The 22,234-nt window shown below is 42.3% G+C and overlaps 1 protein-coding gene across 6 annotated transcripts in view; it reads left to right on the top strand.

Moving 5' to 3' along the window:
* Window positions 1-22,234, top strand: part of RFX2 (regulatory factor X2) — a 90,119-nt gene that overhangs the window by 47,802 nt on the left and 20,083 nt on the right. For 3 of the 6 annotated variants that reach the window (XM_090027548.1, XM_090027551.1, XM_090027549.1), the window contains 5 exons: window positions 1,799-1,888; window positions 2,602-2,681; window positions 4,084-4,348; window positions 9,655-9,729; window positions 17,598-17,779. In XM_090027548.1, coding sequence (XP_089883674.1) covers window positions 1,799-1,888; window positions 2,602-2,681; window positions 4,084-4,348; window positions 9,655-9,729; window positions 17,598-17,779 — 692 coding nt within the window. The remainder of the gene's footprint in view (window positions 1-1,798; window positions 1,889-2,601; window positions 2,682-4,083; window positions 4,349-9,654; window positions 9,730-17,597; window positions 17,780-22,234) is intronic. The other 3 variants (XM_090027552.1, XM_090027550.1, XM_090027553.1) reach the window with 3 other exon arrangements.

Genomic DNA, 22,234 nt, shown 5'->3' with positions numbered 1-22,234 from the left:
CCATAAAGCTTCTGGAAAAACTATAAAGGTTCCCAAGGTATAATCTAGTGTGAGTTTATCTGCTTTCCAAATTAGCCTTGCTGACCATTAGCTATGCTAACCTTTTTCCTTGAACATGGAGAACATACTTTATTATGTTAGACTTGCAAGATGGGGTCTCATGTGAGCAATGCTTTTGAAGTCCAATATTTTGTGTGAATAAGCATGGATTAGATCCTGATTCAGCAAAGCTCTTCAATATGGTCCTACTCTCATTGATTTCAATGGACCTACTTAAATATAAGTGCATCAGGGTTTTGTCATCGTAAGGGCACCTATACACGTACATTGAGGCTGCTTTGATTAATTTGATTAATCAATTAATCGAGTCTGCTGGAGCACGGTAATTGCCACAGTCCAGCAGACTCCAGCATCATGTGTATCAGCGTCCCCACACTGAAAAATGGCAGTGGGGACACTTTAACCAAAGCTCGTTCAAGCTTTAGTTAAAGCACGCCCCCCTCCTCCCCAGGGATGCTGACACATGTGAAGCTCTTGGCGCTTTAATTAGAACGGCTCTCAGAGCTGTTATGATTAAGGCATCCCCCACAACCTGCCTCCTGGAGCCTGTGTGTAAATCCCCTAATAACCAATTGTATGGCTTTATAATATTACCTATCCCCTTGATATCTGTGTACCCCCTGTGTAATATCCACAGTAAAAGTAAAGACCCCAGTGCATTTAATGGAGTTTACAACCCATGGGCTTTTACTGTGGATATTACACAGGGGGTGCACAGATATCAAGGGGATAGGTAATACTATAAAGCCATACAGCTGGTTATGGCTAGTACAATTGGTTCATTTCTAGTAGACTTGTCTAGTTCCTGTTCCAGGATTCTTTCTCCCAGCAGTTTTTCTAACGTATCCAGTGCACTGGTAGTCTTCAAAGCATTAATAACTTTCTTTTAGAGACTTTTGCACTGCCTAAAAGCTGTAATTATTTTTTTCCTGATACTTGGCCTAAATGTGCATTTCGCATGTTCGTTTCACTATACGTCGTTACGCTCCCATGTGCCACTCTCAATAATTCCATTGTATCCTTGGTGTTCTCACCATTCACATACTTTGGAGCATGCAAAAGTGTACAAGACACTTCATGGATCAAATAAGACATGGGCCTCTGCCTCAAGCTTAAAACAATGTCAGACATAACGCAAAGAGGTGGATGAGTAGCAAAACGATAGGGGCGGGCAGGGCTTCCAGGAGTGAAATTACACAGCTGAATGGAGATACAAGAATGTCTTGGCTGTATTACTGGTAGTGATCATGACAGAAGTGGCTCTTGCAGAAAGGTTAGTGACCTGTTATAGCAGCACTGGAAAACATTTTCCTGGCAGGAGAACATGTAGAGATGGGAGGGCAGACTATTCCAGTTGACTTGTGGTTTGACCTTTTTTTTTTTAACACCTGTCTCTTAAAACCAGCTCATTTCTATTATTCCTTGGATGACTGATTGAAGAGGGGCCCATGTCATAAAACTTGAATCCAGATTTCAGGTTTTGCTTTGTTTAGTGTGGGGTTTGTGGCTATGTCCCAATTTCACTGTAATTTTAAATTAGATGGGCTGTTGAGGGAAGCATTAGGACAGGGAATGGACATGGGTCAATATAAAACCTAGTGTGGGACTGTTGCCTCTTCAAGATTTGAAGCCAGTTCCCTAGGAGGCATGGCAGGAGGTGGGCTAGCTGGAATGATGTGCACTGGGTTTAAGGGTAAGACTGAACCTAACTGGACGTTTCTGTATTTTATTCTTTCAGAGGGTTTTGGTTCAAGCAACAGGCTCTGCTCCCAAAGGAGCACAGATGCAGCAAATCTCCGTTCCCAGAGTTCAGCAGGTGCCACAGCAGGTAAGGTCAATGCAGTGGAGAAGTAATGGCTATTGCCATGGAATAATCAGTGAGTAAATAGGATCTACCCCCCCCTTCCTAACCTCCATGTCCCATGGGTGTCTCTTGAAACTATATACAGCATCTATTTGCTAAAATCTATATATTTAATTAGTTGTATATGATTGGGAAACTTGAGATGACAAGGAGAGCCATTTCCTTGATCCCTGCATCCGATTGTTCCTTGCTTTGGACTGGTGACAAAGGAGACTCTCACAGTTAACGATTAAAATGAAACCTCTCTTTAGCACCCTTCTCCCATGCCTGTCTAACATTAAAGATTTGGGAGGCATGTTTATTTTTTAAAATTGCTGGACTGTTTCTAAAAAAAAATTGCTCTTCTGTCAAGATTTACTTTCAGGGCTAAACTTATTTTATGAAAAAGGTGCTAAATTGTGCAAATGCAGTGGGTGCACCGTACATGGGTCTGCAAGTGGAGAACCAGGCACGATGATGGCACAGCCATTGCCTAGTTTGTGTATGACCTAGAATTTTGGGGTTTCTAAAAATAATCAAATGTCAAGGTAAAATTGTTGATTCTTGAATAGTTTTGGCCACCACTTTAAGTGCTATCGGTGTATATGTATACATATATTATGTGTATGTGTGTAGCTCTGCCATTGCTTTTTAAAAACAATTCCTCTATAAACCTGGCATTTTGCTGTTTGTTTCAGGTGCAAACTGTGCAGCACGTGTACCCAGCTCAGGTCCAGTATGTGGAGGGAGGAGAGGCTGTCTACACCAATGGGACCATGTAAGAACCTCCTCTCATTCATTACAGAAAGTCCCTCTGGTAGAAGTGAAAGTCCATTTTGCTTTCTCCGAGAGAGAATCAAAGCCCACACAGTTGGGGAGATGCACACAAAGTCTTAACTCTCCATTTCATGTACTCATGTGGGGCTGTGTATGCTGTCAGTCCTTGTATTCTCCTCTGTAAGTATACTATTCTGTCCAATGCTGCTCTTGGAAATGGGCCCCATAAAAGCCAGGTAGAGGAGAGAGAGAGATATCAGGACAAAGGTATTGGCTGGGATGTGAAATACTCAGGTTCAAGTCCATGACTTGCTTGGTTTGAAATGTTCTGGGATGAAAATTTGCCCGGTGCAGAATTGAACCAAACTTCAGAATATCCTTAAGTTGCTGCAAGAAGGAGGTTCCTTCTCTTGTTGACTCGCCTAAGGCTGGATCCTCTGGTCTGGCCACTAGATACTTGACCAATAGCTGACACTCTTCATTACAACTGGTCTAAAAATTCCCAATGTATCACAAGAAATTTATAAAGCACTTCCCTTTCCTATGAGACTTAATTTCTGGTTCTTTAACTAAATGTCAAAAAATGTAAACAGTTCTATTGATTTAAAGTCCATTTTATTTAGTGGGAGGTAGGGAGGGGAGAGCAGGGAAATGTTTCGATGTAAAAAAAATTAACCAGCTCTGTTTACTGTGTACTTCTTAAGTCCTTCTTGTACTTAAGATTTGGACTTCCTAAGTTTTGGCAAAAGTTCAAATGATTTATGCTTTTAAGCTGTGTTTTCAATGGGCACTTCCAAGCCTCAAGCCTGGTCTACAATTAGAAACTTTTGCCATCCAGGCTGTGGCTTTTGTAATGAGACTTCTGTAGCAGCAAAAGCTTTTGTGGAGATAGTTGTACCAGTAAGGAAGTGCTTTAACTGGTATAGCTTATTTAATTCAAGGTGTTGCTATAAACTAAATGGGCAAAAGAGCAGGATTTACAGAAGGAGGGTATTTCCGTGTAGTTAAATAGACTTTATCTAGTAAGCAAAAATTCAGCTCAATTAAAAGTATAAATGGGGCATAGGTGCCTTAGGTTTTATGGTACAGGCCAGGCTGAGATGGCCCTTCCCAGACCCTGTGCATTATTATAGTGCATGTCCTAACATTGCACGTCTAAGGCCAAATGCTGTGGGGCTGTGGCTTGGGGCCTACTTCAGGGTTGCCACGGGTGAGATTAGTGTTGTCAAAATTGACTTTTACATTGAAGCTACATTTCAATGCAGCAAATCCCAGCCACAGTACAGCCAAGGCTCTTTTAAAATTTAGTACAGATTGCAGAACCTATTGTAAGTGAGATTAGGCAACTAAGCCCACCTCGCCTGCGTGTGCTTCACATCCTAACCCTATTGTTTCTTTGACAGACGAGCTGCCTACTCCTACAACACTGAAGCTCAGATTTACGCCCCCAGCAGTGCAGCTTCCTATTTCGAACCACAGGGAGGTGGAGCTCAGGTGACTACAGCGGCATCCTCTCCTACAGCCATTCCCTCTCACAGCATGGTGGGCATCACCATGGACATTGGGGGAAGTCAGATCCTCTCCAGCTCAGGAGCCTATCTCATTCATGGGGGGATGGAAAACACTAGACATTCTCTGTCACATACTTCACGTTCCTCTCCAGCAACGGTATGTAGCCCTGCAGGTGTTGCCACTACAGAGCCAGGAATTATTCTAAGGGAACAGAAAAGACTTCAGAAAAATAAGACATCAGATCACTAGCTCTGTGTTTGTGTTTATTTAGAAATGTAATGTGAAGGAGAGTGATGGAAGACATGATAGTGCGGTACTGGACAAGCATGTTATCAGTAGGAGTTTGGGATTTCTCATCACTTACGAACACAGCTGGGCGAAGTGTGGGGGTTTGGCAAAAAACAGTCTTGCCTAAAAAATACAAAAAGTCAATTTTGTCTTCCCTTTTTAAAATGGAATCTTTTATTTCAAAATATCTTTTTTTTTTAAATTTGAATTAATGTAATAAAAAGGGATTATATCAGAAACTGAAATGTTTCAGTTCATCCCAAATGAATGTTCAGTTCTCCCAGGTAGCGTCAAAAAAAAGACTATTCACACACCTCTGCTTAGGAGTGTGTTAAATAGCTTGTTCTGAATGCTCACTGAAAAGCATTCGTGGTTCCCTATGGCATTGTGTATTTTTTTTATATGCCACATGTTGCATAACATTTATTTTAGCATTTTAAAATATTTTTTGGCATTATTTTTTTTTTTGTTCTTCTGTCTGTAGAGTCAAATACTTAGTTACCATGAGCACAGCTCTACAAGGATAAAAAATATTTATAAATGAGCTAAAATAGCTTACCTGTGGCTATATGTGTCAGGGCTGTTATGTAAGGACCTTCCAGGCCTAGAAATGCATGTTATCAGAAGTTCATTGGAGCTGGTGTTCTGGTGGGATGGGGATCATCTTCTCTTTTTCCAAGTGGATGCATGTAGAAATATGGAGGCATAATCACAGCCATACATGGCCAGACTTCCCAGTGTGGACAGCACTTGGGGGGGGAAAAAGTGGGAGCTGCTGATTCCTGAATATTTCTGAAAATCTGCCCAACACAATTCTCATTTCTAGCCCTGCAAATTTATGAAATGAGACTTTGAAGATCTTGCATTTTCATACCTAAAAGAGCTGTCACTAATCCAGGATTGAATTTTGCTTGATTTAGGATTTTGGCAGGGGCAACTTTTTGCATGCGTGTAGGAAAAATGTGTCTTGCTTTCAGAGACGGAAGAAAAAAGTTTCTTTGAGGAAGGTTAGTTTGTGGGGGAGAATGTATTTTTGGAAGCGTAAGAGTAGGCTGCAGCTGGGAGCGGAGAGCTCCGCAGAGGTTTGAATGCTGTGACAAGTTTGAACGGGGGGAGCTAGGAGAAGGATCCAAAACGGGAGTGCCCTGGTCACACTGATGGGTGAGAAAAATGATGGTTTGCAATATTTTGTATAGACTGCAGGGAACAGCAGGGCGGTGAAAAGGCCAGAGTAGGTGAAGTTGCTATAATGGAAGCTGGGTATAATGGGGACATCAGAGGTTTGGCTAGGGCGCTGGAAAGCAAAGCGTAGCTTATACAAATATCCAGGCAAGGGGGGATTTGCATACAGCTTGGGTGTGTGGGGCAAAGATGGCGAGAGTCCAAGCATGCAGACGGAAGTTACTGAGGATGCTCACTTTGGTGCGCCGTCATCTGAACCCTTCAGATTTTCACAGGATCGGGCTCTTTTAAAGCACTCTGCAGCTATGCACTTATGTTTAGTTATGGCAGTAGAGAGCTTTCAGGGGCCAGATCAGGTGAAAATTGTCACTTCTGCCTGTGCCTCAAATGTTTCCCGTATTGCAGCCTCAACCAGCAGGACAGGTGGTCATATTACTGGCAGTGACAGGGAATGTGGCAGTGGAGAGGGCTGGGGAGGGAAGCTGACACTAAGACATTTGTGGGGAGAGGTAGGACTATCCTCAGATGACAGAGCTGTGGTCAAAAGCTGGTACTCCAAAACTAGCGGCAGCATAAGAAATGCTGCAGCTTTTTATCACAGGAGGCTTGGCCTGTAAAGAGTCTGGCAAAGGATGTAAAGGCTTGGTAACGATTTGTTTGAACTGAGGAACAAGCACATGTTTAAATATTCTCCCAACATCTCAGCAGGGCTGCAGTTATGGCTGGACTAGGGGCTGCTCTTGGTTTATAGGTAGCAGCTCTAGCGGACTGCTTAAACCGTAAGTCATATCAGCTAAGTACAGACACTCAAAAAACCCTTGGGAAAAGCGCTCTATTGCGCTTTACTTTAAAGCACTATAAGTTAGAGCATGAGCAAACTGAACAGTTGTTTGCTGTTTGTTGGAGCAGGGTTGGAGGGTGGGATCTTGGAGCCTGCCTACATTGGCCACTGGTGGCATTGATGTGCCCCTCTTTTCCCCATCCCCCACCCCAGGCCTTCCCCTGCAGCCCCCCTGGCCAGGCAGCTGCATGCCACAGGGTCAGGGCATCTGTGGGGAGAAAAAACCTCTTTCCCCCTCCTCCCCCCAGCTGCAGCTCACAGCTGGCTAGAGGGAGGAGGTGGGGCTGGGAGCAGAGGGGATGGAGCTGGGTGGGTATTTGGGCACAGCGAACAAGCTCTGCCTGAGGCTACAGTGCAGCCCTGCACTACATCCTCTGGGATGGCTGCGATAACGCTCTGTTAACCCTCAATGAGATCCGGCACAGACATTCAATAAAGCGCTCTAAGAGAATGCACTTTAGTCTCGTATCTCAGCCATCGAGCACAATTAATTTAGAGCACAATCTGCCATTTTTGAAGTGCCATAAGAGCTGTGAATGTCTGTTCAGTTATGGCTTTAGGGTGCTTTCTGGGCACTTAAAGTGCAATAGGTGCAATGGCTGTACCTAGCCATCATGCCTTGTACCTAGATGCATGTATGTATCTGTATCAATAAATCTCAACTTCAAGCTCAGAAATGCAAAGTCTGTCTTATGATTTCATCTGAATAACTATTCAGAACCTTTGTCATCTTTCCATCCACTCCAAATCCAGTTAATCAATGTGATGGTAGCTCTTTTGGTATAATCCCCACACTGTCACCCTCTTTAGCAGCTAGTGACTAGCAGTTAATAGAAACTTGTCATCACCTTGTACATCTGGACTATGATATGACCTGGCAAACCCTTAAGTGATGCATGTCTCTGGCTTGCCATGTGCCCTGGAGCATATTCAAGAGATCTAGTACTTCTCTTTACTCAGACTAAACCTGGAACAGAGATGGTGTGAAAGTTATAGTAACTTTAACGAGCTCTGCTGAACTACGCCACATCTGGCCACATGAGTTTTATGCCGGCCAAAAGCACTGAAATCCCCAAGTACCAGAGACTTGGTGCATCTTCCTGTATGGTGTGCTGTTGCCAGTATCATCAGAAGTGTAATTCTCTGGTGACTATTTTTGCAGCTTTAGGATGTTGGCAGATGTACAACATAAAAACCCAAACTCTAGGAATGTGTGTATATGTGTTATTGGTGTTTTCAGCTTCTTTGTTACTGTGTTATGGGAGTGTGCACACCAGGAAGATACTCTCATTGTTTCTCTCTGTCCTGATCAGGAGAAGAAAGTGGTGTTGCTCTCTGATACTTTTATTCATTTCTTCAAGGCTGCCTCAGCAAACGGTTGATGAGTTTTGGTTCCTCATGGTTATTTCACAGGAGGTTCCTTAGAAACCAATGAAGCAGACTTAGTCCTTGAGACTAGTCCTTATTTTGAGCTAGATAGTGTAATGCTAAATCAATGGGTGCTACAGCCTGCATGATCTGTTCTGTATGTCATGTCTTATGATTTAATGAGCAGAAACCAAGGAATTAATGCTGGAGAGGTTTGTGTAGGAGGCTGGGTACTTGTCTTTATTCAGATACTGTGCAAGCCACATCCTTGATTACTGAATGCAACTTCAAAAACTCTCAATCCATTCCACTCCCTTTGGTGTGTGGCGGGTCCTGACTTTGAAGCTAGTTGCTTTGATTCTCCCTTTATCTTATGACTACCTTCCTGAGAGTTGCATTGCAAACTGGACTGCAAGGAGTTGGCTAACATACAAAGGAGACCAGAGGAAGGCTGCCCTCATTTTGGATAGCAAAGTGCAAAGCCCCAAACAGAGCACCGTGCCCCCCAGGTGCTGGCTGTTGGCTAACATGGTAATGTTCACACCTGCCGATCTATGCTGTTGATGCCCCGTGTGTGTGCTTCTGCTGAACTGTTTCTCTCCCATACGGCTGCAGCTTGTGAGCCATCTGGACCAAGTCACATTCAGGAAGAAGAATAATTAATGTCTCTGCTTACTTACATTATGAGTCATTAGTTATCAAGATGCTATGTGCCTTTTTGTCCTGTCGCTTGGATTGGGCCATGATTTGCCTTGGCCTTTTCTCTGATGTGTGTATTTACTGGAGATGAATAGCAGGGCTTGATACCTGCCCAAGCCCTAAGCTTGGACTTTTTGGTTAGTTTTCTGCACTTGCAAACAACCGGCGTTCTCTGACGCTCACTGTCCAGGGATCTGTATTCCCATAGGAGTCAGATCAGTAGCTCTGAGAGCCCTCTGTACGCATGTTAGTATTGGGCGAATGGATTATTTCCCCCCTGTCCTCAAACTGCGTCCTGTAACGTTTCTGTCCACAGCTTCTCTTCTCTCAGAGTAAACCTCTCCCAGGTTTGAGAGGAGCTTTTACGTGACTGACTCCACTGAACAGCATAGATAGGTACACAAGACCAACACAGTTCTGGCTGGGAGGGAATAGTGCCTCCTAAGGAAAGATATAGGTTTTGGTTGGAGATCTCCTATCCAGCCACAGACAAGGCCCAGTTCTGCTTACGCCACAAAGAGCTAATACCTACCGGTCCCATGTCTGTAGGATTTTAGACTAGAAAACTCACGCCAGTTAGTATATTTGCAGAATTCGGCATCTCATTCAGCAGCTCTCACTTCTTCAGGAAGTGCTAATAACTAAAGTTATTAATGTGGGTTTCTTGGTCAGATGATGGTGACACACTGATTTTATGTAGTGAATCTCCACTTAGCCATGTTTCTATAAGGAGCAGTTTCGTATGAGTGACTTGCTATATAGGGGGCAACGGAAAGGAAAAAGATATCTACTTTAAGAACAGGGCGTATTCCATGGAAGCTCTGAAATTATCCTAGTTTCACTCTTTCACCCCTCATATGTTCTTGCTATACAATTAGTTTGCATGTGGTACAATAACATTTCTTTGCTGTGGCTTCATCCATTGAGGACTGTATCTCATCTACTTGCCTCTTCGTCACAAGCCTGTGGATAGAAAGCATTAATCATTACTCAGATATAAAGACAGATCTTTGGCTTATTGCTAACTATCTGATTTCCTTTCTTTTCTTTTTCTCTTTTTTTTTTATGTGCACATTTTCTTTAGCTTGAAATGGCGATTGAAAACCTACAAAAAAATGAAGGGATTACATCACACAAAAGCAGTTTGCTCAACAGCCATGTAAGTTATTACTGGACTTTACAATCTTTTTCCTGCTTTGGGAAGAGGGTTATTTATAGAAGTTTTGTATACCAGCAATCTGGGCAAAGCCAAACAGCCTAAGACTTGGTTGGCAGCTCTCCCCATGGCAGCCCGGACTGTAAAAACCAAGAGCAGGCAAAACATTTGCCTGCCAAAATGCTCTGGACTCTGTTAACTGCCTCTGCCCCATACTTGTTGATTTAATCTGCCTGCAATATAAACTGTTAGAGAAATTTGTTTCCAGCTGCTGGAGTTTTAAGTATGCTTTGCTGGAAAAGTGTTGGTCCCTACACCCCTTATCTATAGTGATTTCACTAGAGATTTCCAAACACTGTAAAGCAAAGGCATTTGCTAGGTGCATATCTTGGTACATATTTATTTTCTCTCCTGGTAGCTAGGAAAAGCCATCTCTGCTGCAATATTACTCGAGACCTATTTGCTGGACATCTTCTGTTCTTGATAAGACTGACAATTTCTTTTCTTTGCGTGAAGTCTTCTGCATGATGGCTTACAGACCTCACCAAGCAAAGCTTTGTTTCTACCATGTGTGTAAAATAGTCAGCAAGCTGCAGAAGTAGTCCTGAAATTCCAGTTCCCAAACTACTTGTGCATTCCCGCTGCCTTAAGATGATTGCGCTCTTGATCGGACCTGCAAGGCAGCACAGATACAGCCGCTGCAAAGCGTTTTTACTTGTGGCCAGTGCACGAGCTGGAAATAAGCCAGCATGGCTCTCGGAACCCAGGGTAGGTTTCTTGAGCTGTCAGAGAGGAAAAAAAAGGTTCATAAACTGAACGTATTTCATGTAGAAAATTATGGCAATACACAGGGGATCCCACACTGACCCATTTTAAAGCAGTCTCTTGGAGTAGAAGAGCACTCAAAATAGCCCGTGAGATCAGAAAGGGGTTTCCTGCACTGTGGTGAACTTCCCCAACACTGACTGAGGAAGGAAGCTTACCAGATTTGTTTTCTGAGTACGTTTTAATTATATACAGTCACAAATAACTTGATTTAATTTGATTTCTATGGTATGACCTTCCTTAAGTGTTCAAAAAAAACACATCGCAAGATCTTGACTCAAAAATCATGCAATCTGTTTTTAAAACTTTGTGGCATTTCCTGAGTTTGAGCCTGTAGGAATTGCATTTCAAACTCATTCTCTGCAACAACAGAGGCTGAAAACAAACGTCATTTTCAATTAAATGCATAAATTATTATTATTATTTTTTTTTATTTTTTTGGAAATCAAGCTTTTAATTTAATCATGGGACTCCAGGATCTGGAACAATGAGATAAACACAAAATATTATGAAACGCTGTATGGAGTGGGGAGAGCTGGAAACATTGAAATTCTCCTAGAATATGCTAAAGAGGGCCTGTATCATAATTTGACTGGCTGTCTAGAGTTGTGCAGAAGGTTGATAGGACGGGACCTTCGGCTTACTTGGCTGTGACTGGTGACCATTTAAATGTCAACAGTCATGTTTTTCTTTTTATGTAGAGGCAAAAAGGCTCATGACATTAAACATCATAAAAAAAAAAAAAAAATCAATCTGAATCACGAATCCACTGATTGCTTCCTTGCAAGCTTGTGCCCTGCTCTATGCATGCCTTTCTGCAGTGCCTTGTTGACTGAATGAAACAACTGGCTGGTTCGTTTCATTTTGCTTCTCATGAACACAGTTGCCGTTTCTTCCGTGAGTACAAGACCGAATTGCTACATGAAACTGCTTTACAGTTTAAAAGTAAGGAGCACGAATCACTCTCTCTCCCCAGCGTTGTGCATAATTCTGACGCTTCAAATTTAAGTTCTCTTACAACGAGGACTTTGCAAAACCTGAAACGAATAACTGGTTTCATGAAACTATGACTCCATCATGACGTTTGTGTTACCAAGCACAGCTGTGCTTGAGAATCGTACAGTTAAAGGCCAAAGGGGCCTGTCCACATTGATGTGGAATGGAAAATAGAAAGCTAATAGATTTTTAAACCTTTCAAGTTTTAATGTTGTAGGTGGTGTTAGGATCACAAGGAAGGATAGTAAAAGTTGATCTTTTTCCTTCCCTGACTTGGTCCCTCTAGTGAAGAGGTTATTTCCCCAGAAAAGTTGTTTGCCGTGTTTAATTATAGTATTAGTTAGGGCTTTGTTGTTCTTTTTTGTTTCTGCTCAAAAGTTTTATGTGCTAAGCTGCATCCTTTTATTTCATGTCATCCTCCATGTTATGCAAGGTTCATTGGGTAAATGTGATATCTTTTGTGAGACCAAGTCAATAGTTGGAAAAATTGTTCTTTGCCAGCTTTCGGGCACAGACACCCTTCTTCAAGCACAGGGACAGTCTCCTGGTGTTTTGTGTTCTCGGGTTATAACAGCTCTTTCAATTCCTGGAGTGGAGATTCCCGTATTGCCAACAGCAGCTGTTTTTACATCCGGATTTCTAAACCTAGAAGGGTTTAGTTATAAGGAGATCGTTTAGGATACATCTTTGGGCCATATCTGTAAAAGAACTGTGTCACACAAGCAGCATTGCTGAAGTGAAGGGCTTTGCTCATGTGACTAAGCGCTATTTTTGGTAGTATGTCTTTGATGAATTGGGTCATGTTATTTTAAAAAGTTCTTGGTGCACATGCTTAAGTGCACTTGATATGTCAGAAGAGTTAGAAACTGAGGCCAAGGTTAAAATGCCAGTGATACATGACATTGTTATGGAATAATATCGACTTGCTCTAAGTATGCCTGGGAGAGCACTCGGACATATAAAGCCAAGGCAAGCAGGGCAGAGGTTGGGCTGTAGGGATGTCAATATGTGTATTTTAAGATCATGTGAAGAGGCTTTGCAAAGTGTCACAGTTTTCAAAGGTGAGTACCTGATGTTGGGGGACTTCAATCCAACCTGAGACACCTAAGGCAGTGTCTTGATTTTCAAGGGTTCGCAGCACTTCCAGAAACACATGGAAGTCCTGAAAGCCAGCAGGAACTGCTAGTTCTCTGAAAAATCAGACCTCTTCCCTAAGTGCCAGGGTGGGGATTTGTCTGTCCACCTTTGCCCAACCACATTTGAAAATTTCCCTTGAAACCTTAAATGACATTGAGGAGGCAGAGCAATTGCTTCAGATGTTGTTGTAAGTGGGCATAAGAAGATGGGGAGAAGGGTGAGCAATGGAAAATACACGTTGGACATCAAGAAACATTTTTTTTCCCCTGACAGTGGATGACTTTCCTAAGGGAAGTGGTAGAAATGTATAGAGTTTCACCATTGACTTTAGCGGGGCCAGGACTTCACCCCAAATTCGTCCTTTGGGGACGCTTAACATTCAACTGGAGCAATCACTAGTGAAACTACTGCAGAGAATAACTTTCCATTGACAGAGTGAGAGGAAACGCAGTGAGCTAAAGAGTGAGATGCTATTCCTGTGAAAAAAGTCAGTTGACGAAGAGCTTTAAACAATGGTTCATAGAGCGGTTATGTAGTCAAAGGTTGACACCCTTTCATTTGATCTAATTCTAGCATACCCAAAATGAATACCATGCCTTTACAGAGGATGAGGGAGAGATGCACAGAAAAATTCACAATGCCCAGTCTAAGGATTTTCCATAGGAAATCGTTGGCTACCCAACCCCTGACAAAGCTAGGGTACTGCAGGCCCCTGGCGTCAATGCAAAATCTTTGCAGTTCTGTCTTTTTCCTTTCCAGATGTAATTTAAGCTCTTGTTCCCTAAAGCCCAGAGTAACCTGAGCCTACATTTCCTGGGAAGACCTATCTAAGGCTAGGAACAGATGTTGCATTTGTCTTGGGACAAGTTGTGCACCTGTATTTGTCCCAGAACAGAAACATCCCGGGATTGACATGTATTATACATCCCCCTTCCAGCCAGGGTTTAGCGAGTGGCTGAATGCACTGCTGCTTTCCTGCCATTGATTCAAGGATGCAGTCCCTGGACAGCCATTCAAACACACGTTGCAATGTTCAAAGACAAACTTAGCACTTCCTATCCCATGTACCTTTTCAGGGTTTATCTTAGGACAACAGTTTTATAGATGTCTGAATGATTGCAATTTGTCCTGGGTCAAATGCGACATCTGTTTGTAGCCCAACTGGCCCTCTTCTTTGAAGCAGTGGCTGCCTGAAAGACTATTTAAATCTCTGACTAATTGCCAGACTTTTCCCTTGCTCAACTGGAGCCTGAGATTGATGATCTTTAGTGTTGGATGTAAAATGAATGATTTTGGATTCAGTTTTGTTTAATCCCCTACCCCCTTCTTTCCCTTCTTTGCACAATTCAATGGATTTTTAAAAAAATAAATAAGCACCCCCTGATCTAACTATGGGTGCTCCATAGTTCTTACTTAAAGAAACAATTTTTAAATGTGATTAAAGCACCGGCCCATGTACTGAAATCCAACTGAAGTCTATGGAATTAAAGCACGTGCTTAAAATTAGGCCTGTGTGTTTAAGTTAAATCAGGATCTAAGAATGGATTGCTAGAGGTGGTTGAGAAACTTTTAATGAAACACATTTGGTTGAAAATGCCCATACATCAGAAATGATGGTTTCTATGGTTTTGATTTGAAAAAAAAAATCTTCCTTGGAAAGATTTCTCAGCTTCTGGGTGAAATTTCTGGTGAGACTGAGAAACAGGCCTAATCCCAGCATAGTCTAGAGTCTGGGATGTGAAGAACCTGGGTTCAAGCCTTGCTCAGAATAACACAGAGCAGGATCTTAGCCTGAAATCCCCCCCACCCCAGCTGAGTGCCCCGGCCACCAGACTCTTAGCTATTCAGGGCAAGTGTTTATTTTGTGTGTAATTTTTTTTTTTTTTTTCCAATCTAGATTTTATTCAAATGCCAAATGAACACAAATTTCAGATTCTTGAAACAATTTTTTTTAAAAGAACTTCTTGCTTTGGAGCTAGTCCTATAAAATCTTTTCTCGCCATTCTGGTGAGTCAAATTTGGCTCAAAATTTGGTAAAATAAATAACTCTTTTTGCAAAAAACAAAGAAACGGTTGCCACTGAATAAAATAAAGATGTGATGGAAAAGTTCCCCTGCAGGATTTCATAATGTGGTCCTGGCAGCATAAAGCCCCAAAGTAAAAATGACTGGGATTTGATCACTATATATATGAACATGACAGTGAAGAATTTCTCCTTGTTGTTCAGCTCTGGTAAATGCAATAGTGACTGAAAATAAATTAAATTTCTTTTAAAGAGTCTTACTGTTTGAAGTTTCTAAAGTGGTGGCTCTCAACCTTTTGGACTCAAGGCACCCCTCCATAACTTTTGTGAACTGAGTGGCACCCCATTTCAAGAACTAATTTACTTACGACGGTACTTACCTCCTTGCAGAGGGGCTAGGCCATGAGGGTAGGGGGATTGATTGCCCAGGCAAGGATAAGCATGAGCGTCACTTTTCTACTTATTTTCTCGCACTTCGCTTATCTCCTAATGCCTTCTGGCATCCTTCAAAGGATTTGGAAGCACCCCAGGGTGCCCTGGCACCCTGGTTGAGAATCACTTATCTAAAGCAATGCTAATAATGCAGGAAAGGAAAAATCAATTAAAAAATGTTTATATCCCGACAGATTTCCTTTTTAAGCTCCGATGTTTCTCTCCATAATGATGCTAATTCAATGGTGGGAGACCGTATTGTAAAGCTTGGAACAATATGAAGTTATATGTATGGATTAATGAGAAGCGAAAAAATATGGTGCTCTCAGAAAATGAATTTAGAAGGCAAATGTCACAGAAAAATCTGGGTCAGGAAATATGCAAGATCAAATGGAACGTGAGGCTTATTTTTCCTTTATCCTAAGCCCTTTGTACTCTGGTGTATGGCTGTGTTTTTGTGCCTTGCAACAAGAACACGTTCAGATGGGGGGATTTGTTGTGACTGAATACAGTCCACGGGACAAACAGAATTAGCAGAGAACAACGGTAATTCTTGGCCAGTGAATCTTCTACATGTATTGGATGGGCTAAAATTAACGTGGATGTGGACTAATTTGAAACAGAACCCCTGCTGGTCTATTGTGCCAGAAATACTAGGGGTCTGTCTTTTGTTATAGATGGCTTAATCAATAACTTAAGGTCTGCAGGCTGGCCATTCTCCTCTGCAAATAAGGGTTTGAATGGATGTAGATTGCTGGCATGTCAGTGTGCTTTTAAAATAGGCAACGGGACCTGTGGACTTAGAAATTCTTTATCTGGGAAATACGCAGAAATGTCCTGGAGAACAAGTGAATGGAAAGAGGTAGGAAGGCAGGCCCGTGCAACGCGGGATTCAGAACATACGACCCAAGGAGTCTTGTCTTGTGGCTGTAATTATTGGCCTGATCCAAAGCCAAGTGAAATCAATAGAAACAGCTAAGTGAACTTCAATGGGGCTTGGATCAAGCCCCCCAAATCCATATTACTATAAAGAAATAAAGCCTAAAATGCAGCTTGGGTTTATTGGTACGCAGTTAGCCTGAAGCAGATGAAGTCTGCAACTCTGATACCTACAGTTGCAAAACATATGTCCGTAAATGCAATTATCTCATTCTGGGCAAAAAAGGACTATGCAGCCTCAGCTTGGATTCTGCTCTCACGCAAACATATGCGGAAATAACTCAATTGAAATAAACAGGCCAGGTTTGCCATTGCAAGCTGAAGTTTTGATTTTGATGGAGTTACTGATATTGAACTGAGCTAATGTAGTGATGAATTGAGGTCTGTAATTGCACCATTATAACACCGATGCCTTTTGCAAAACTGGAGCCAGGACGCACAAATCTCCAAAGCACGTGCTTTAACCCTACTGACCCTAGTGGCTCTTGCCACGAGAAGGAGAGGGTCAGATCCTATTCACCTTTAGCAAATGGCTGCTTCAGGATGTATGTGAACAGACAAAATCTAGACCAGTGAAACTTGTACCAGCGGACTTTGATTCTCCACCTGGTTGAGGTGAAAATGTCCCTGTGAAGGGGCCTGTATCATCTGCCTGCTGCTTCCTCCTTCCCCCTCAATGTCACCTTGTTGTGAGTTTACACCCTAAGATTTTCCTTGCCCTTGATAAAGGAAATAGCTTATCCGCATTCTCTTCTGCTTGTGCAGCTAGCTTTTCTTTTGCCATTTTATTAATATATGTTTTCATAGGCACTTAAATGCGGCTTTTGTTTTATTTCCTTGGAAACTGCATTTAGCCCATTAGAAGTGTGTTTTGGTCCCTTTATATTCTAATTCATGAGCTGTAGTTGTGTGACTGACCTGCCCTTTCAGACCGGCTGGATATAAATAATTTATATCTAATTGCAAACTTTACTCAACATAAATGTCAAGAGGAGTACAGTTCAGGCAATACATTTTGAAAAATAGCTGGTACCACATCGCAGTTTTAAGGTTGGTTTGGTAACCGTTTATTTTGTTGTAAAGGGAGCAACCGCAAACATCTCCGTTTTTCAAATGAGTAATGACGCATCGAGTGAAACAAGTTCCTCCGGCAATGTTTAAACTGGGGATTGGTGCTAGCGGACAGAGTAGCCGTGTATTTTGGTTCCTCAGAGATTTTTCCAAGCCTTATAGGTAGCATTAGGTATCATTGGCTTTTTCACTGGAACCCATGAGCTCCTCTGAGATGATGTTTTCCATGATTCAAAGCCCCCCTACCGCAATGTCACTGAATGCAGGACAAGCATGAGCGGCAGTGTGCGCGTTACTTTGGTGTGGTATTTCATAGCTTTTTGCTCACTTATTTCATAAAGCGATAATTAGCTGCAATTAGCAGCTGTCACGGTTTTAGGAGGGCCATTCAAAACATCCTTCGCCTTTTGCAGTGTGGATTTTAAATTTTATATTTTTATGCATGAAGCTCCAGTGGCTGTTGGACAATTATGAGACGGCTGAAGGAGTGAGCCTCCCCAGGAGCTCTCTGTATAACCATTACCTGCGGCACTGTCAGGAACACAAACTAGATCCGGTGAACGCCGCTTCTTTTGGAAAACTGATCCGCTCCGTGTTCATGGGGCTGAGAACTCGGCGCCTGGGAACAAGGTTGGTACGCAGGGGGCTCGTGGTAAGGGCTGGGCTGGAGAAGTGGTACGTTTCGGTCTTCTTTTGGCCTTTCCCTGTCCATTTTCCTGCTATTCCTGGAAGATCATGGCAGGAGCAAGTTTCTGAACTGCCACTTCAACAAATTAAAGGCAGGATCCCATTGCACAAGACGCTTCTCCCTCATTGCAAGGTCATTCAGTGCACTGGACGGACTGGTAGTGATGCATCGTCTTTTTTTCTTTTTTTATGGCATCACCATTTTAACTTGGTGCGGATTGTTTGAGAGGCTCCGTTCAGTGCCCTTGAAGTTAGGTGGCATGGCTTCTTGCATCCAACACGTGCTATGGTGGTAAAAACTCCGGTGGGCCATCGCTGTCACTTTGTGGAAAATCTCAGTAGGATGCTCTTTTCAGAGGATTGCACAAGGTGTAAGTGCTGTTGGTAAAGGCGTGGAGAGCCTGCTCTAAAACGCAATTTATAAAAAACAAGTATCATATATTATTGAACTGTTTTCAGTGGCTGCAAAATGTTCTCAAGCACAGCGGCTCCTGACCTTTACATTTTTCAGGAAGGAAAACCATTGCATTCTTCTTTCACAGCCAATGCTACCAAATATTTCTCACCTTCTGTTCCTGGGGCAGAAAGTTTTATTGCCTGTTAGACCCAGGGAAACAGCCAAGTTGTATATCAAAGGGAAAACTGCCATTCTGCGGTACATAAACAGTTTTAACGTGTCATGAGGCGAGGCTCCCCTATCGGCATGAAGCAGCTGGGGCATGTTTTTGGTAACAAAATGAATTGCAGGCGTGGTGCTGGGGCCAGATTCTTGCTGAAGACACTTCACTTGCGGTGCTGAAGCATGTGGGCGGACAGACTGTTTCCTAAGGCATCTTTATTCTATTTGAATGTTGGCTTCATAGTAATAAACACCATTGTCTTAGAAATTCAACACCCAAGTTTCGCTTTGATTCACAAAGCCAGTGTTGTAGCAGATGGGGAGGCTGCTTTCCAGTCTGGAACTCTTGCCCCTACCTGTCCCAACAACGCTGCAGCGGAGCGAAGGCATTTTGCATCGAGATCTGTCACTAATGCTCCAGACTCCCGCAACTTGGTCGCCGTTAAAACAGTTTGATTTTGATCTCAGTTAAAACGGAGTAGCTCTGACTTCTTCAGTCCAGTTACTCTGTTCCAGATGAGAACAACATCTGGCCCCAAATCTTTAGGCTCAGGCAAGTGATTCAGAGTTCCCTAAGGTGGAGGCAGGGCTCTGACCTTTCAGACTTGGAGCACACCAGGCTGCGTTTCATTAGCAGCTGGTCCTTTTAAGAAGCGCAAGGATCCTATCTAAAGCTGAATAAAGTAAGAGCATTCGGCACGTGGCAGTAATGGGTAAAATGGCATTTAAAACAAACAAACAAACCTTTTAAACTGCCAACTGGATCTTTCCAAAGTATATCCAAAGTGTCTGCGCAGTTTTACAGATGCATCTGATAAAACTAGTAGCCAGAACAGAGAAAGGAATATTGACTTTTTTTTTTTTAATGGAATAACATCTTTATTGCAAAAATAAGATGGATATTCAGGTATATAGACAAGGACCAAAACAGAAGTGTCCAGACACATTCACTGGCCAGCTGTGAACACACCAGACATACAAAGGGAGAGATTTTGACTCATTCCAGTAATTTATTTAGAATTTAAATGCTTCAGCAAAAGTTCTTTAGAGGAGGAAGGTTATTTAACCATGGGAAGGCAAAGATATCCTATTTACAGTAGAACAAAACAGCCTGTGATTCTCTGCAATCCTTGTCTAAGTTTAAAAATGGTTAGAGCTAGCCAGAAAATAGGATTTGATTTCTGCAAGGAAATTCCAGCATTTCAAAATTTGCTGTCCTTCCAAATTGGAACAGAAAAATGAAACTGCAGAACTTTCCATGGAATGGAAATTCAAAAAAAAAAAAAAAAAAAAGGTTTCATTTTGATCCCACGCTTTGGCATTCTTTGAAGGACTAAGGAATGATTAATGGCTCCTACGTTCCCTTATTAATATCAGCCATGTGCCTTCAATAATGGAGCCTTTCATTAATAATGAAAGTACAATAGGTCCCCTAAAATATGAAAGTCAGGTGCAAGCTAGATACTGAGCTGTTTTGCAGATCTAGCCTTGTCTAAATAGGAGTGGGGTGCTATTAATAATTTGGCCCATGTTTGCGGGCTCTGGGTGCTTTTTGAAAATTTGATCTTTAAAAACAATTGAAGTAGAGGGTGGGTGGACTGTAAAGAGTAGAGTAGAGCCAAGCAGAAACAGAAATATTAAGCTTTCATGACCACCTACAGAGATAGCGAGCTGGATAAATACATGCAATAGTTATTTAACTTAAAGTTGTTTGTTTAGGTTCACAGACATGACTTGAGCCCATTTTAATTGGTTTAAGCATTAGCTATTTGACTTACGTTATGAGAACTGAGTGTTTAATATGCAGTTGGCAAAATTACTCATTGCAGTGACACAAAGCTAAAAAAAAAAAAAAAATTAATAAAGAAATCTCCCCTTCATTCCTACCACAGGGAAAGAGGGGGTTCCTTGCACAAACAGACCTTTTTCTAAATGACTGAGGCTGGGGGGGTGAAAGCATCATTAGATTTCAGAAATGTTCAGGCTCTTCAATGTAGTGCCAAAGAGACAGAGATAGCAAATTGTAACTTTTCCTAATCATCAGTGAGGGAGCACCTCTCTGGGAGGCTCCTTAGTTACAAATTGGCAACATTTGCTGGAATCTAAATTAGAATGAGTCCTCTCTTGCCCTTGGCCGTGTTGATTATCCATCTCGTTCATTTAACATTTTTTCTTTGTAGGTTACTGTACTTCTACAAGGAACTCCGGTTCATGGGAATACTCAAATTGACATAGCCATGTGCAATGCTGAAATCTTAGCGGAGTATCTTTTCATCACCCTTGCTTCACTGACTGAACAGAGCAAAATGAGTCTCAGCCTTTCAAAATCTCATATGGGTTTATTTCATCTGTAAAAACGAACCACCCCAAGCACAAAATCCATAGACAGCAGGAAACCCGGGGCTGGAAACTTCTATATTTTTCTTTTCGTAGGTGAAGGGGCAGCTCGACTGGCTTACCTAATTTCAGATACAGCAATCTGACCCTTTAAAGGAATATTATTTAGCAGTGTAAACCCAATCCTGAAGTTCAGCTTAGATCACAGGGTAAAATGCATCCCAGATCTTTGCAGCATTCTTTTGAATAACAGCTTGCATTCTGACACTTGTTTCTTTTAGTCTAAATGGTTTTGGTCTCTTGAGAACGTCTTGCACAAAACCCTTCAGAAATTACGGTGAAATCCTCTGGGAACTAAAACCTCAACTGCACTGTTAAAAAACCCCAGACAACCCCAGTTATGCTGATGTTAAAAGCAACTCTTCCCATGTCTGAGGCTGGTGGTGGGAGCTCAGGGAAGGGGCAAATGTCTCCCTCTGTGACTGCAGCAGGAGGAAAAAAAATGCTGGAAGGACTGAGAAGTGGGCGGGTGGGGACCAGCCAAGAGCATTTCCAATGACACTCTTCAGTCGCTGGAATGAGTCAGCTCTGTTGGTGCCAATGGGAGTTGAATGCAGTGCAGCCAGGATCAGCCTTTGGTGCTTTCAAAACGCAGCATTTATCCAGGTGATGCCACAGCCACAAACACGGCTGAAATACCTAGAGCAGGGGCGGGCAATTGTTTTGGGTGGAGGGCTGCTTACTGAGTTTTGGCAAGCTATTGAGTGCTGCAGGACAGGCAGTCCAGGCCAGATAAATATCAATTTTCTAAATTTTTTAGGGGCCCCATGGGCCGGATAGAATGGCCTGGTGGGTCGCATCCAGCCCGCAGGCCACATTTTCCCACCCCTGACCTAGAGACCTTTGCTCCATTTTAAGGACAGGTCTGGCTCCTCATTACAGTCAGTGTATTAAGCCTCCATTGATTTCAAGTATTAAATCTACATCTGGCCCAAAGTATTTTGACTGGGTAATCTGCTGTCTGTCGTTGGATAAAGTCCTTATGAAGTGGATTGAAAAAAAGGTTAGACTGGGTCTAAGCTACAAAATAGTAGACACGCTGGGTGCATGTTCTGGTGCATTTTAATAAGCAATAGATTATTTTACTGCCCATTAAAGTGTCACATAAACCATGACATTACACTAATGCACAGTAAAATAGTCTACTGCACATTAAGCATCACTAAAAAAATGTAAATGCGCTACTGCAGCCTCATGCACATTAGTTCAGCGCCTTGCGTTGGAGGTACTCAATTTAATGCACATTGGAAAAGGTGCATTAATGCACGTGTAGATGCTCCCACTGCTAGATAGACATCCTGAATCCTGTTTTGCAACATGATACCACATTTAAGCAGAGCTGGGTGCTCTGTTCAAAGAAATCTTATAAAGGGATCCGTGTT

Source organism: Crocodylus siamensis, chromosome 14, assembly GCF_052110815.1.
Source record: "Crocodylus siamensis isolate JL-2025a chromosome 14, ASM5211081v1, whole genome shotgun sequence".
NCBI classification, from domain to species: Eukaryota; Metazoa; Chordata; order Crocodylia; family Crocodylidae; genus Crocodylus; species Crocodylus siamensis.
The sequence above is the reverse complement of the archived record's forward strand: the minus strand, read 5'-3'. Positions and strand labels throughout refer to the sequence as shown.